Here is a 16,309-nt window from a genome sequence, read left to right as displayed (position 1 = left end):
AATGGTTTTCATGTAAACTGTACATTTTTTTTATATTTCTTTAGCAGAGCTGTCACATTTAACATGTAAACCATTATTTTTTTTTCTTAAAACTTAAAAGCTTTTGCACAACAAAGGAGAAGATAAACAAAACAAAAAGACAACCTACACATGGGAGAAAATATCTGCAAACAATGGAACCAGCAACAGAGTAATTTCCAAAATATGCAAACAGTTCATATAGCTCAGTATCAAAAAGACAAACAACCCAACCAAAACATGGGCAGAAGATCTAAAAAGACATTTCATCAAAGAAGACATACAGATGACCAGCAGGCACATGAAAAATGCCCAACATCACTAATTATTAGAGAAATTCAAGTCAAAACTTCAATAATAATAAATGCTGGAGAGAGAGTGGGGAGAAAATAAACCCCACTACACTGTTGGTGAGAATGTAAATTGCTACAGCCACTATGGAGAACAGCAGGGCACTTCCTTCAAAGGTGTAAAAACAGAGTTGCCATATGATCCTAAAATCCTAGTTCTGGGCATCTATCTGGAGAAAAACAGAATTTGAACATGCATCCCAAAGTTCATAACAGGACTATTTACAATAGTCAAGACATGGAAGTGACCTAAGTGTCTATTGACAGATGAAAGGATAAAGACATGTGGTACATACATACAATGGAATATTGCTCAGCCATAAAAAAAGAATGAAATAATGTCATTTGCGAAACACAGATGAACCTAGAAATCATAATACTAAGTAAATCAGACAAAGACAAACACTGTATTCTACATTTAAATGTGTAATCTAAAAAATGGATACAGATTAATTTATTTAGAAAACAGCAACAGACTCACAGACAAAAAGCAAACAAATATAGTTACCAAAATGGGTCTGGGGAGAAAGATAAATTAGGAATTGGGATTAAAATATATATACTACTGTATATAAAATAGATAACCAACAATGACTACTGTATGGAACAGGGATTATAATCAATTATCTTGTAACATTGTATAATGACAGACAATGTAAAAAAAAATAAATATTTGTATGTATATCTGAATCACTTTACTGTACAACTTTAACACAGCATTGTAAATCAACTATATTTCCATAATTTTTTAATGTTTTTAACCATCTTGTACAAATAAGCTTTTTTTAGGATCATGTAACTTCCCTTAGGATCATATTTTATCTTATTTTCTCATTATCTCAGTTTCACATTATTATTCAATAATAATAAATATATTTCTTTATCTCTGAAATAATATTTTTAATGTTATTTCACTATATGGAATTTTGTAAGCCTTTGATAATGAGAAAGGTAAGGAATAAACAAATAAATAAAAATACTTGAACCCAAGAAAAATCTAGGCTCTCTTTTCTTCATACTTTGGGTTATTATTGCCAAGGGAGTAGAATATAACTATTTGCTTCCATTTTATTATTTTCTATTCCCTCTTTAGTGATCTGAAATTGGACTGCTCTCCACAAACTATGACATCATTCTTAAAGACTTTGTCATTTTCCAAACATTTGAGCTTGGGAGAGTGACTGGATATCTCTGTGTCTCACAACACTCATTTCTAAAATGGAGATAATAATGCTTAGTCCATTGGTTTGTTTAGAGGATTTAAATGAATCAGAGTATATGCAGTGGTATTAGCACATTGTCTGATGCATACTAAGTGCCTAAAAAATAAAGTCTATGATGAAATTGCCTATATAATTTCACTTTTCAGGTTTTTTATACTTACTAACAGCATAACATCTTTTTTTAGTCTCATAGACTTTAGTCTCATAGTCTCATCATCTTTAATTCCTTCTTATCGCTTTCTCCTTCCATATCCAGCTAGTTGTCAAATACTTTGTCTTTGTCCTCTTTCAATAGCTCTCAAATCTATCTTTTCTCTATTCACCAGAATCTGTCTGAGAGAACTCTAGAGGGTGGGGCAACTGAATGAAAATGTTCCCTCAGGGAGAGGAAGTGCTAATGGAACTTTGAGTACTAAGACACTGAAATACGCAGAGATGCCATTATTAAAAATTACAAAAGCAACAAACAAGCAACAAGAGCACCAGTAAGACAGAGTCAGGTGTTCCTTTTCAAATATCGCTAAATAAAATTTGGAATAAAAGGGCTTCATTTAATTTATATGAAATTAATTCTTAGAAAGGCAGTGTAAGTAAATCTCATCTGCAGTTACTGGTATGAAAAGGCAGAGAACTCACTGATTTGTCTTAGTTTAAATTAACTAATTCTAGAACAAGTGTTCCACCTCCACTGCCACTGACATCATGACTACTGTACATTTACACAGTTAAAATGGCAAAGCATACAAATGGAGGTGCAATTATTGTTTAAAATTCCATATCTACATTAACTCCTATACAGGGTGAGTTATAATTTTTAAAAAGGCAAAAAAGAGTTATCATTGCCTGTATTACATATTTTAATGTTCCAATTTGTTACCATATGATTATTAGACTGCAAACTGCTTGGGAATCTGACACAGTGGTTTGCCTATTTCATATTTTCAATAATATTGTCAAATACATGAGCTAAATGTTTCCTGCATTCCAATTCAAAGTTTCAATTGAAATTTATACTCAATGGAATGAATTCACACTATTAAAATGTGTTAAGAAAGCATTTTTATTTTAAAGACTCTTCCTTACCTTTACATACAGGCCTGTGATCACTCCAAGCAGCAAAAACTTCAGCTATCCGTTGGCAGGTGATGCTCTTAGCACCCTGTAGGACATAATCTTCATCACAAGAGAACTGCACAGTTGATCCAAGGCTAAAATAGACCAAAGGATTAAAAAAACAGTATTAGAAGCATATAAATAACGATTAGGTTCCAGTTCTACTGGCAGTATCGAGTAGGTGAAAAATGTCGCACAGTGACAAAAAATTTTCTTTTGGGGAACCAAAATATGAAAATATGACTTGTACAAATATATAATAAAAATCATAAATACCAATCTACTGCAAATCAATAACATGCTGATGTTGGTAGGAAATGTAGAAAGCTCTCATCAAGTTTAATTACCTTGTAAGTTGTAGAAGCCAAAGCTAAACTGACTTAATTTCCCATCCTAAGTAGGTGGTAAATGTGAAGCAGAGTAGACTTCTAAACTTAAATTCCAATGCATGTGTTCATACCACATGGCAGTACTTCTTTAGCAGATATTTACATAGGTATTTACTTGGACACGTATTTGCCCATCCATATGTGTGTGTTAGTCGCTCAGTCGTATCTGACTCTGCGACCCCATGGACTGTACTTCACCAGGCTCCTTTGTCTGTGGGATTCTCCAGGCAATAATACTGGAGTGGGTTGCCATTTCCTTCTCCAATGTCCATCCATGGATGTGTGTATATGTTTTTTTCTGAAATAAACTGACCATGCATTTTCCCCCTAAAATCCTTAAATAGCAACTTATCAGTGGGAAAAAAATAACAAAGTCTATTTTCTTAACATGGTTTAAATTCCTTCCAGTAATAAGTCCCTGGCAGCTTCTCCACCTCATCTCTAACACAATGCAACATGTCATCAGCACCTGTAGAAGCTGACAGTTTTGCACAGGCCATGCTGTTTTCTGTCTGCACTATTCTCCCTGCCCTCTGTGCCTGGAGAACATTATCTGTACCCTCTCACCCAGGCAGTGCCTGAACAGATCCTGGTCAACTTCCTGAGCTTGTCATGCAGGCAGATTTCATGATCACATTTGAGTTGCTACAAGAGATCTCTGGAACAGTGTGGAAGGCAGTTTAAAAGGAAGATTACTCAGAGAAAGGTAGGCCAGTCGAACCATAACTCAAGTAGTTTAGGTCAAGGATTGGCAACTATGTCCATCCTGCAGGCTAAATCTGGTCTACTGGCTGTGTGTGTATATATATATATATGTATGTATGTATGTATACATATATGTGTGTATATGTATGTATGTATGTGTATATACACACACATATGTATACATATATACATGCATATACATATACACATATATACATACATATATGTATACATACACATATATATTATATGTTCACACACATAAATGTATAAAGCCAGTAGACCAGGTTTAGTCTGCAGGATGGACACAGTTGCCAACCCTTGACCTAAACTACTTGAGTTATGGTATATATATGTATGTATGTATATATATGTATATGGTTTATGCATATATATACATATGTGTGGGCATATATATATATATATTTCATATAAAGTGAAACATTTATCTTTAATACACATTTTAATGCAGATTTGTCCAAAATGCCCAAGTCCAGAAATACTGTATCCCTATAAGTGGACAAAGCTATCCTTGAGTAGGGCTTCCCAGATGGTGCTAGTGGTAAAGAACTTACCTGCCAATGAAGGAGACATAAGAGACATGGGTTAGATCCCTGGGTTGGGAGGATCCCCTGGAGGAGGGCATGCAACCCACTCCAGTATTCTTGCCTGGAGAACCCCATGGGCAGAGGAGCCTGGCAGGCTACAGACCATAGGGTCGCAAAGAGTCAGACACAACTGAAGCAACCTAACTTGCATGCATTCTTGGTTAATATTCTCTGTCATGGCTACTTAAATTGCTTGTAATTCTGGAGAAGGAAATGGCAGTCATGTACTCAACTCTTATACAAGACACATTTATTGTATTCCAGGGACAAAAAAGAATGTAATGTGATCAAAAAAGGATGTAATGTGATTACAGTACACAAATTAAGAGGACAGGGGTATGAAATGAAGTTAAGGAAGAAAAGAGACTGAGGGCAGATCATTTATAAATCAGTACACCATAGTAAGAGTTGTAACTTTTACTCTGGGAGAATGGAGGAATAGTTATAGGATTATGAACTAAAGGAATGGCATTATGACATTTAATGTTTTAAAGTGACCATATCATCTGCTGGTTGAAGAATAAATGTTAAGAAGAAAAAGGCAGAAGTAGGAATTTGATACCGCCTCTTGGAGTAATCATGGTTCTCAGGGAGATGGGATCTACACTAGGAAGGTTCAGTTCAGTCACTCAGTCATGTTTGACTCTTTGTGACCCCATGAACTGAAACATGCCAGGCCTCCCTGTCCATCACCAACTCCTAGAGTTTACTCAAACTCATGTCCATTGAGTTGGTGATGCCATCCAACTGTCGACCCCTTCTCCTCCCACCTTCAATCTTTCCCAGCATCAGGGTATTCTCAAATGAGTCAGTTCTTTGCATCACGTGGCCAAAGTACTGGAGTGTCAGTTTCAGCATCACTCCTTCCAGTGAATATTCAGGACTGATTTCCTTTAGGATAGACCGGTTGGATCTCCCTGCAGTCCAAGGGACTCTCAAGAGTCTTCTCCAACCCCACAGTTCAAAAGCATCAATTTTTTGGCGCTCAGCTTTCTTTATAGTTCAACTTTCACATCCATACATGACTACTGGAAAAACCATAGCTTTGACTAGATGGAGCTCTGTTGGCAAAATAATGTCCCTGCTTTTTAATATGTTGTCTAAGTTGGTCATAACTTTTATTCCAAGGAGCAAGCTTCTTTTAATTTCTTTTAATTTCATGGCTGCAGTCACCATCTGCAGTGTAGCTGTTAGAAATTAATGATGGTAAAACATTAAAAAAGAGACCTTAGTACAAGATCTGGCTCACAGAAGTCTGGCCCCCAGAACTTAATGAACTAAATTAATAAACTAAATGAAAGATTCCATCAAGGGCACTGTATTTGTCACAGATGACTATAATATTCTAATTTAACCAGGCTGTTCTTACTAAAAACAATATATTGCATCTTGTTTAAGTAACAAGTGTTTTAGCTTGTTTCTTTTGATTATTGAAAACTATAAAGACAGACAATTTGTTATAATAAACACTTAGTGCTTTGCTGCTACACCTATACCAAAGACTGGCAGTGATGGTCTCAAGTTTCTTCCTTACCCCTCACCAAAGATTAACCATTCCATTTTTTTTTTTGCATCAATTAATACACTGGGGGAGGTAGTTTAGAGTTGACATTAATAGTTTAAACTGCAGATCTTTCAAATCCTAACTCTTCCCTTTGCCAGCTTTATGGCTTTGAGAAAATAACAATCTCTCTAAGCCTCAGCATCCTTATCTGTCATGATAACGATATGAAATATCATTTATAAACTATACAATGGCAAACACATTTGGGACACTCAATTATATTTCTAAATCACAGAAATAGTTGTGAAAGCCATTAATTTCTTCCCCACTTTTGAAAAAAGACTCTTCTTTGGGGATCTGCAAGTACCTTCATCCAGGATCATAGCTATATTTTAACATATTCTAAAACAAAAATATAAACGTAAAAAACAACATAGAGAAAGCACAAGTTAATAAAATAAGCAGCCTCTTTAGCAGAATCCAAGGGAAACAATATCCAGAAAATGAGTACCTTTAACAAACACATTTTTATTTTATGAACTGCTTTAACATGAGTTGAAATTAAAGAAAGTGTTTCATTAAAAATATTTATGTCAAGGGAAGCAGTAAAAGAATACAAGTTCTGTAATTTTCACTGCAATTTCTTTGTCACTAATGAAGAGACATCTGTTTTACCAGGTTGAATAAAACGTTCCAGTTTAGTTAAGTTACATAATCTGATAGAACATTTTGAAATAAATGATTGAATACATTTTCAATATGAAAATATTACATTATAAAGCATGTGATATACAAGAGCGTAGTTTGAAAAACAATCGTTGACCTAGCCTATGTGTAAATACTACCATATTTTTAAAAAATTATACTTATTATTGCAAAAACACATTATAACCTCAAAGCTGTCACAAAAAGAAGATATGAGTTTTCAAAATATATAAATGTTTCCTCTTTTAATCAAATAGCTAATATAATTTCATACAAATAAAAAAATATGAGATAAGGAAGAACAAGTGATGGTATCTGAGTCAAAGAAGATTTAAGAAATAAGAAGCAGGGGATCTTGAGAGAATGACATAAATAGTAAATTTGTAACCAATTTTTTTTCAGTTATTGAATTTTGGTTTATTTAAAGATCCAGACAACTTCCTGACAGATGCAAAACTTTATCACTAACGAAGGTGCATATTTTTTTTTTCGAAATTATCACTATATTACTAGAAACTATCCAAACATGAAAGATGACCTAAAAATTAAAACATCTTCAAACCATTTCTATAAAGAAAAAAAAATACTAAACATGTAGAAAATAACTATCACTAAAATGACCTCAAAAATCACTAAGATAATATGCTTTTTAGACTTTTGGCAGGGATACTACATGCCAGAATAAATGGAACTATGTCAAAGTTTTGAGTGAATATAAGTTAGAAATCTAGCATTCTATTCATACTTATTCAAACAAGTGGAATCAAAATGTCATAGTTTTTTAGCTGGGCAAAAATTCACAGTTTCTATATATATATAATACATATTATTTATATATATGCAAATACAGTTTTTACTACACTAGACAAAGGCTTAAAAAACAAGAAATTAACATGTGATGCAGTATTAACTAAAGTACAGATTTTGTTCAAATTTCACAAAATTTTATGCTTGTGCCCATTATTTGTTTTCGTAGATTATTCAAGTTTCCATATTTATTTAACTGCATTGAACAGCTTTAGTTTCATGTAACAATTTCTAAAAAACTATGTTTCCATTTTTATTCTGTCATATATATTTTCTAAAATTCCTTTTATGGCTTCTTAGATACACCCATCATTTAAAAGTGGACATTTAATTTCCAAATGCATTGGGTTTTTAAAGTAGCTTTGATATTAATTTCTCAAATTGATACTAATTTCTCATTTAAATTGCCCTCTTCTTTGTAATCACCCTCTGTCTTTTTTTCAGTCTTTTAACTTTATTGAGGCTTTCAATGACTAAGTCAAAGATCTCTCCTGGTAACTAGAGAGTGTTAACAAATCTTGATCACTTTCTGTAATGACCTAAGTGAGTGTCTCACAGCAAGATCACAAATTCAAAGTGTTCCAAATTGAACTTGCCTTTCCTGAGATCCATTTGTCTTCCTAAAATTCCAATCTTAGTACATTCTACTACTATCTATTTAGTAATCCAAGACAGAAGCATCTACATTTGCAAAGAATTTTCATTAATTAAATTATTCAATATACATTCACTGCTTATGTAGGAGAGACAACCTCAAATGTCTTATAGATAATCAAGGCCAAAAGCTTGATCATGAATAGGTGAGTATCTGCTTGCTTAAACCATTTATATTTAAAAGGATTTCTTTTTTCTTCAAATACTATACAGAACCAACAAAATAGAAAACTTGCTGACTATGATTATTGTACCCTTTGGGATATGTTAGGTACTGACAAAGAGAACACAATACCAAAAGAAGATATAAGACTCTCCTCTCAGAGTTCATTGACATGTAGGGGAGACAAATAGGAAAAATAAAATAAAATGTGCTACCATATCATAAGGGTGGAGACTGCTATGAAAGAAGAAAGAGAGGCACATAATCAAGGCTTGTTTGGGGGTTGAAACCTTAGCTTAGTACTGAAAACTGAGCAGATATAGCCAAACAATAAATAGGAAAGCCATTTCTAGGTAAGGAATGCACGATAGAAAACTCCGAGGGGTTACAGTCATGATAGATTTTGGGAACCACAAAAGTTTGAGAACAAGTAACAACTATGGCTACAGTCTGTGTATATGTGTGTGTGTGTGTATATAAGTGGAAAGTTGAAGTGGGAGTGAGATGAGGGATAAAGGATTGATGATATATGAAATTAAAGAAAAAAACTGAGATTTAGTTATAGAAAGCATTTCTATACCCTGTATATCTGGCAGATTTTATCTGTTCCCTTTCAACAATTATTCCTTACCCCTCAAACAGAACCATACCTTATTTAGGATATAGGTATATTTTCTAGATTTCCATGACACCCCCAGGAAGTCTCATACTTAATTTAAATCTATTATGCTGATTTCATTTTGCTAAGCTACTGGCTGTTTCAAAGGTGTGTGGTGGTTGGTGGTTTAGTCACTAAGTTTTGTCCAACTCTTGTGAGCCTGTGGTCTATAGTCAGCCAGGCTCCTCTGTCCATGGGATTCTCCAGGCAAGAATATTGGAGTGGGTTACCATTTCCTTCTCCATCAAAGGTGTGTAGGACAACCATTTTTGGCCAGTGAAATGGCTGGTCAAGACGTCTCATGCTCAACAAAAATACAAGAACTCAAAAAGAGAAAAATCTTTGCCAGTTTTCCTTCTTCCTTCTTTAAAAGAAGGATTGATACCTAGAACAAGAGTAATAGCGGTCGTCTTCCCATCACAAGACAATCAGCATAATACTCAAAACTAACATACTAAGAATGATATAGAAAATTATACTATAAATGTAATGTTTTAATATATTTCTAACTATGTATATATTAAACTTTTTTTCAACAAAAGATTACCATGATTTAAATGAGGTGTAGTCTTAAACCATGTCTTATATCACCTTCTCTTTTCAACATTTTTAGTATAACATTGCAATAACAGCTTGTTTTTCCATTTTTCCCCTCAAGTAATGACGAAACTATGAGGATAAAGCTAACAAAATATATAAAATTATACACTCAGAAAGTTTGCACAGTATATAGACTAAGGTTTGTTATCTGTTTTAAGATTGCCTTCCCATGTCAAAAATTTTGTTATTTCCTAAATGTCCTATCAGCTTAGATAACATACTTGAAGTAACTTTCAAAAATCTATTCTTACTATTTCTTCTATATATTTATACCACTTAAAAGATTTTTTAAAATTAGAGTGTTTAAAAAAAAAAAAAATTAGAGTGTTTTGACATCATGATATTGCCCTGTGCAGTCTGAGCCCCACACAATAGAGTATATATGCTTGTATTGCTCTTTATTTTCATGCCTAGGTAAGATGTCTTTTTAAGGAACTTTCTCAAAGAGATGAGAAACAACTTTCAATAGGGACAATAGTATTATAATTCTTAACTGCACTGGTCTTAAAACATAACATCAGAGAAGGCTACAATACAGATTTACCCAAATTCAACTCATCAAGCTTTTCTTAAGTATCTAAACTGCTGTTGGATTGGTGATGAAAAATACAAGAAGATGATACATGTTTTCAATAAGCAAAATAAAGTCCAGTATTGTGGTAAGAGAAGCACACAAGTGAATATCATTTAAACCATATGAACAAGAGAATATGGACACAAGTTATGGGAAACCCAGGAAGATGAAAGTCCATTTGAAGAGTGGATAGAATTCTCATAGGCAAACATATTCTAGGAAGAGAGAAGAGCATGTGCTATATTACTGACCTGATAAAGTATAGAGACATTTGGAAGAATCGGTTGCCTTAAGCAAACAGTTAATTTCAGGGAACAGTAGTCTGTATTTTTTAATGTTTCTTTTTAAAGTACACATCACACAACTAAACTGATATATTTTCTGAAGAGGCACGTTTAGCATGCTGTAACACAATACAGTAGAAATGGAAATATAATGTCAGAAAGTTAGATTTGGACTGTGTGAAGGAGAAATTTAAATGCAAGAATGCAGATATATAAGTGATGCAGGAAGAACACCAAATTGCAAGCCATAAGCTCTGGGTTCAAGGCATGCCTTTATTACTGCTAAGCGTGCAAACTTCTGGCATACAGGTATACTCATGAGCAAAACAAATATTGGCACGTACAATGTTATAATAGGTAACAACACAATGGTTGTGAAAGTACTTTTAAGTTAATGTATGCTATACGTCAGGGTTCCCCAATGGCTCAGTGGATAAGGAATCCGCCTGCAATGCAGGAGTCATGGGAGACAGGGGTTTGATACTCGAGTCAGGAAGATCCTCTGGAGGAGGGCATAACAACCCACTCCAATATTCTTGCTTGGAGAATCCCATGGACAGAGGAGCCTGACAGGCTACAGTCCATAGGGTCACAAAAAGTTGGACACCACTAAAGAGCCTCTTGATGAAAGTGAAAGAGGAGAGTGAAAAAGTCAGCTTAAAGCTCAACATTCAGAAAATTAAGATCATGGCATCCAGTCCCATCACTTTATGGCAAATAGATGTGGAAACAGTGGAAACAGTGGCTGACTTTATTCTTTTGGGCTCCAAAATCACTGAAGATATTGATAGCAGCCATGAAATTAAAAGATGCTTACTCCTTAGAAGGAAAGTAATGACCAACCTAGACAGCATATTAAAAAGCAGAGACATTACTTTGTCAACAAAGGTCCGTCTAGTCAGGCTATGGTTTTTCCAATAGTTATGTATGGATGTAAGAGTTGGTCTATAAAGAAAGCTGAGTGCTGAAGAACTGATGCTTTTGAACTGTGGTGTTGGAAAAGACTCTTGAGAGTCCCTTGGACTACAAGGAGATCCAATCAGTCCATCCTAAAGGAGACCAGTCCTGGGTGTTCATTGGAAGGACTGATGGTGAGGCTGAAACTCCAATAATTTGGTCACCTGATGCGAAGAGCTGACTCATTTGAAAAGACCCTGATGCTGGGAAAGATTGAGGGCAGGAGAATGAGACGACAGAGAATGAAATGGTTGCAAGGCATCAACGATTCAATGGACATGAATTTGGGTAGACTCCAAAAGCTGGTGATGGACAGGGAGGCCTGGCATGCTGTGGTTCATGGGGTCACAAAGAGTAGGACATGACTGAGTGACTGAACTGAACTGAACTGAAGTGATTGAGCATGCATGTGCATATGTTATATGTCTGTGTGTAATAACTGATATAATTTCTTAGTTCAGTGAACTTTGGGAGATAACACATTTTTGATGCAGGAGTAATGTATGAGGAGTTATAAAATAAGAATCTTTACCTGAAAGACAAGTGTAATATACCTCCAACAGAGGAGGTAACCATTGGTATTGCAATGGTTAGAATTTTTAAGTGTATAAAGTAAGAAGGAGGCAATATGAGTTGAAAATAATCAATTAATAAGATTGAAGAAGCAGAATTAATAAATTGTTGTATTTAGAGAGTAAAGATTTTTAAATCTGTATTTACTGGGAAAATCATAGGAAAATCAAAAAGAGAAAGAAATGATGAATAACCAAACATTTATTGAGCCTTACTTAATTTTGGGTACTTAAATATGCAATTTTATGACAGATAATCTAGTCCTACACTAAAACAGAACAATTTGGTGTTACTCTTTCTATTTTTATTGAAGAAACAGAACTTTGGGGACAATAATGAGCTTCTCTAAATCAAATAAGAGTGACAGTATCTAAAATTAAGATTCATCTAATTCCAAATTCCATGTTCTCTCATTTGGAATGATGTATATGTGTTGTGGAGAAAGATTAGCTCAATTTTTTTTTAAGTTAAAAAAGTAAATATCCATATGTCAGGTGAGTGAAAATAACAAAGACCTAGGAGAAACACAGAAAGTCATGAATATTGAATCTTTCAGATTTCTTAAAAAACTGGAAATAGAACTGCCATATGACCCAGCAATACCACTTCTGGGCATACACACCGAGGAAACCAGATCAGAAGTAATGCTATTCTTAAAGCTTAATATACAGCAGAAGATGGGAGTTTTGAAACTGGAACATGGAGGAAGGTTTATTTTTAGGGAATGCGAGGAGAAAACGAATTCCACAAGAAAAGAATGAAAAATGGATAGCCAGAGAGTAGATTTGGGGAAACTAAGGTATTCCTTGGTCATGTAAATAACCAAGAAACATGTAATAAAGATATTACAATGATGACAGTAGGGTCAAGGAAAATGAGGACTGCAAAAATTAATTTAATTTGGGATGGATAAGTCATTAGTAATTAAAGAGATGATGCAAAAAGCCAGACTAAAAAACCTTAGGAAATAGTTGTATGATAAGGTAGTGTCACATAGGTAGCTATTCTTTAAAAGATTTTTATGGGAGGACATTTAACACCTTTGTCGGAGAAGGCAATGGCAACCCACTCCAGTACTCTTGCCTAGAAAATCCCATGGACAGAGGAGCCTAGTAGGCTGCAGTCCACAGGATCGTGAAGAGTCGGACACGATGAGCGACTTCACTTTCACTTTTCACTTTTAGGCATTGGAAAGGGAAATGGCAACCCACTCCAGTGTTCTTGCCTGGAGAATCCCAGGGATGGTGGAGCCTGGTGGGCTGCTGCCTAAGGGGTCGTACAGAGTCGGACACGACTGAAGTGACTTAGCAGCAGCAGCAGCAGCAACATAACACCTTTGTAAATTTCTATTAGTGATCTCTTTGCAATTAGATATATAAATGAACATATTTAGAAATCTCATGCTAGAACAGGGGGTGAAGATGGGTCCAAATTCAAAAGTTGGACAGATTGCATCATGAGAGTCAGCTTTTCCTCATTATGTTACTGTTTTAATATTCAGTTCAGTTCAGTTCATTTCAGTTGCTCAGTTTTATCTGACTCTTTATGACCCCATGAACTGTAGCACGCTAGGCTTCCTTGTCTATCACCAACTCCTGGGGTTTACTCAGGTCTACTGAGTCTATGATGCCATCCAAACATCTCATCCTCTGTGGTCCCCGTATCCTCCCATCGTCAATTTTTCCCAGCATCAGTCGTTTCAAATGAGTCAGTTCTTCACATCATGTGGCCAAAGTATTGGAGTTTCAGCTTCAACATCAGTCCTTCCATTGAATATTCAGGACTGATTTCCTTTAGAAGGGACTGGTTGGATCTCCTTGCAGTCCAAGGGACTCTCAAGAGTCTTCTCCAATGACACAGTTCAAAAGCATCAATTCTTCAGTGCTCAGCTTTCTTTATAGTCCAACTCTCACATGCATACATGACTACTGGAAAAACCATAGCCTTGACTAGACGGACCTTTGTTGGCAAAGTAATGTCTCTGCTTTTTAATATGCTCTCTAGGCTGCTCATAACTTTCCTTCCAAGGAGTAAGCGTCATTTAATTTCATGGCTGCTATCAACATCTGCAGTGATTTTGGACCCCCAAAAAATAAAGTCAGCCACTGTTCCCACTGTTTCCCCATTTATTTGCCATGAAGTGATGGGACTGGAGGCCATGATCTTTGTTTTCTGAATGTTGAGCTTTAAGCTAACTTTTTCACTCTCCTCTTTCACTTTCATCAAGAGGCTCTTAAGTTGTTCTTCACTTTCTGCCATAAAGGTGGTGTCTGCATATCTGAGGTTATTGATATTTATCCTGGCAATCTTGAGTCCAGCTTGTGCTTCATCTAGACCAGCGTTTCTCATGATGTACTCTGCATATAAGTTAAATAAGCAGCTGACAATATACATCCTTGATGTACTGCTTTCGGATTTGGAGCCAGTCTGTTGTTCCATGTCCAGTTCTAACTGTTGCTTCCTGACCTGCAGAAAGGTTTCTCAGGAGACAAGTCAAGTGGTCTGGTATTCCCATCTCTTTCAGAATTTTCCACAGTTTATAATGATCCACACAGTCAAAGGTTTTGGCATAGTCAATAAAGCAGAAATAGACGTTTTTTTCTGGAGCTCTCTTGCTCTTTTGATGATTCAATGGATGTTGGCAATTTGATTTCTGGTTCCTCTGCCTTTTCTAAACCCAGCTTGCACATCTGGAAGTTCACAGTTCACATATGGTTGAAGCCTGGCTTTGAGAATTTTGAGCACTACTTTACTAACATGTGAGATGAGTGCATTTGTGTGGAACTTTGAACATTCTTTGGGATTGCCTTTCTTTGGGATTGGAATGAAAACTGTCCTTTTTCCAGTCCTATGGCCACTGCTGAGTTTTCCAAATTTTCTGGCATATTGAGTGCAGAACTTTCACAGCATTATCATTTAGGATTTGAAATAGCTCAATTGGCATTCCGTCACCTCCACTAGCCTTGTTTATAGTGATGATTACTAAGGCCCACTTGACTTCACATTCCAGGATGTCTGGTTCTAGGTGAGTAATCACACCATTGTGATTATCTGGGTCATGAAGATCTTTTTTGTATAGTTCTTCTGCGTATTCTTACCACCTCTTCTCAATATCTTCTGCCTCTGTTAGGTCCCTACCATTTCTGTCCTTTATGTGCTCATCTTTGCCTGAAATATCCCCGTGCTATCTCTAATTTTCTTGAAGAGATTTTAGTCTTTCCCATTCTGTTTTTGTTTTTTTTTTTCCTCTATTTCTTTGCACTGATCACTGAGGAAGGCTTTCTTATTCTCCTTGCTATTCTTTGGAACTCTGTATTCAAATGGGTATATTCTTCCTTTTCTCCTTTGCTTTTCCCTTCTCTTCTTTTCAAAGCTATTTGTAAGGCCTCTTCAGACAGCCATTTTGTTTTTTTGCATTTATTTTTCTTGGGATGGTCTTGATCCCTGTCTCCTGTACAGTATCATGAATCTCCATCCATAGTTCATTGGGCACTCTGTCTATCAGATCTAGTCCTTTAAATCTATATATTTAAGGATAAGAGGCTTCAATCTCAAAGAAAGGCAGTGCCAATGGATGTTCAAATATTCTTTGAACAATGAGCACAATTGCACTCATCTCTCACCCTAGCAAAGTAATGCTCAAAATTCTCCAAGCCAGGCTTCAACAGAACATGAAGCATGAACTTCCAGATGTTCAAGCTGATTTGAGAAAAGGCACAGGAACCAGAAATCATATTGCCAACATCCGTTGGATATCAAAAAAGCAAGAGAGCTTCAAAAAACATCTATTTCTGCTTTATTGACTATGCCAGTCTTTCACTGTATACATCATCACAAACTGTGGAAAATTCTGAAAGAGATGGGAATACCAGACCACCTGACCTGCCTCTGGAGAAACCTGTATGCAGGTCAGGAAGCAACAGTTAGAACTGGACACGGAACAACTGACTGGTTACAAATAGGGAAAGGAGTACGTCTAGGCTGTGTATTGTCAGCTGCTTATTTAACTTACATGCAGAGTACATTATGAGAAATGCTGGTCTGGATGAAGCACAAGCTGAAATCAAGATTGCTGGGAGAAATATCAGTAACCTCAGATATGCAGATGACACCACCCTTATGGCAGAAAGTGAAGAACAACTTAAGAGCCTCTCAATGAAAGTGAAAGAGGAGAGTGAAAAGGTTAGTTTAAAACTCAACATTCAGAAAATCAAGATCATGGCCTCCAGTCCCATCACTTCATGGCAAATATATGGAGAAACAGTGGAAACAGTGACTGACTTTTTTGGGGGGCGGCTCCATAATCACCGCAGATGGTGACTGTAGCCATGAAATTAAAAGATGCTTACTCTTTGGAAGGAAAGTTATGACCAACCCAGACAGCATATTAAAAAGCAGAGACATTACTTTGGCAACAACGATCT

General features: G+C 35.6%; 1 protein-coding gene across 1 annotated transcript in view; it reads right to left on the bottom strand.

The window, feature by feature from the left end:
• The window catches only part of CSMD3 (CUB and Sushi multiple domains 3), a 1,309,925-nt gene that overhangs the window by 726,515 nt on the left and 567,101 nt on the right, over nt 1–16,309 (bottom strand). Inside the window, exon 10 of the mRNA XM_043483744.1 lies at nt 2,675–2,799. Coding sequence (XP_043339679.1) covers nt 2,675–2,799 — 125 coding nt within the window. The remainder of the gene's footprint in view (nt 1–2,674; nt 2,800–16,309) is intronic.

The sequence above is a fragment of the Cervus canadensis genome, chromosome 12 (genome assembly GCF_019320065.1).
Source record: "Cervus canadensis isolate Bull #8, Minnesota chromosome 12, ASM1932006v1, whole genome shotgun sequence".
In the NCBI taxonomy this organism is placed as follows: Eukaryota; Metazoa; Chordata; class Mammalia; order Artiodactyla; family Cervidae; genus Cervus; species Cervus canadensis.
Note: the sequence above shows the minus strand (reverse complement) of the source record. Positions and strands in the feature narration are given on the sequence as shown.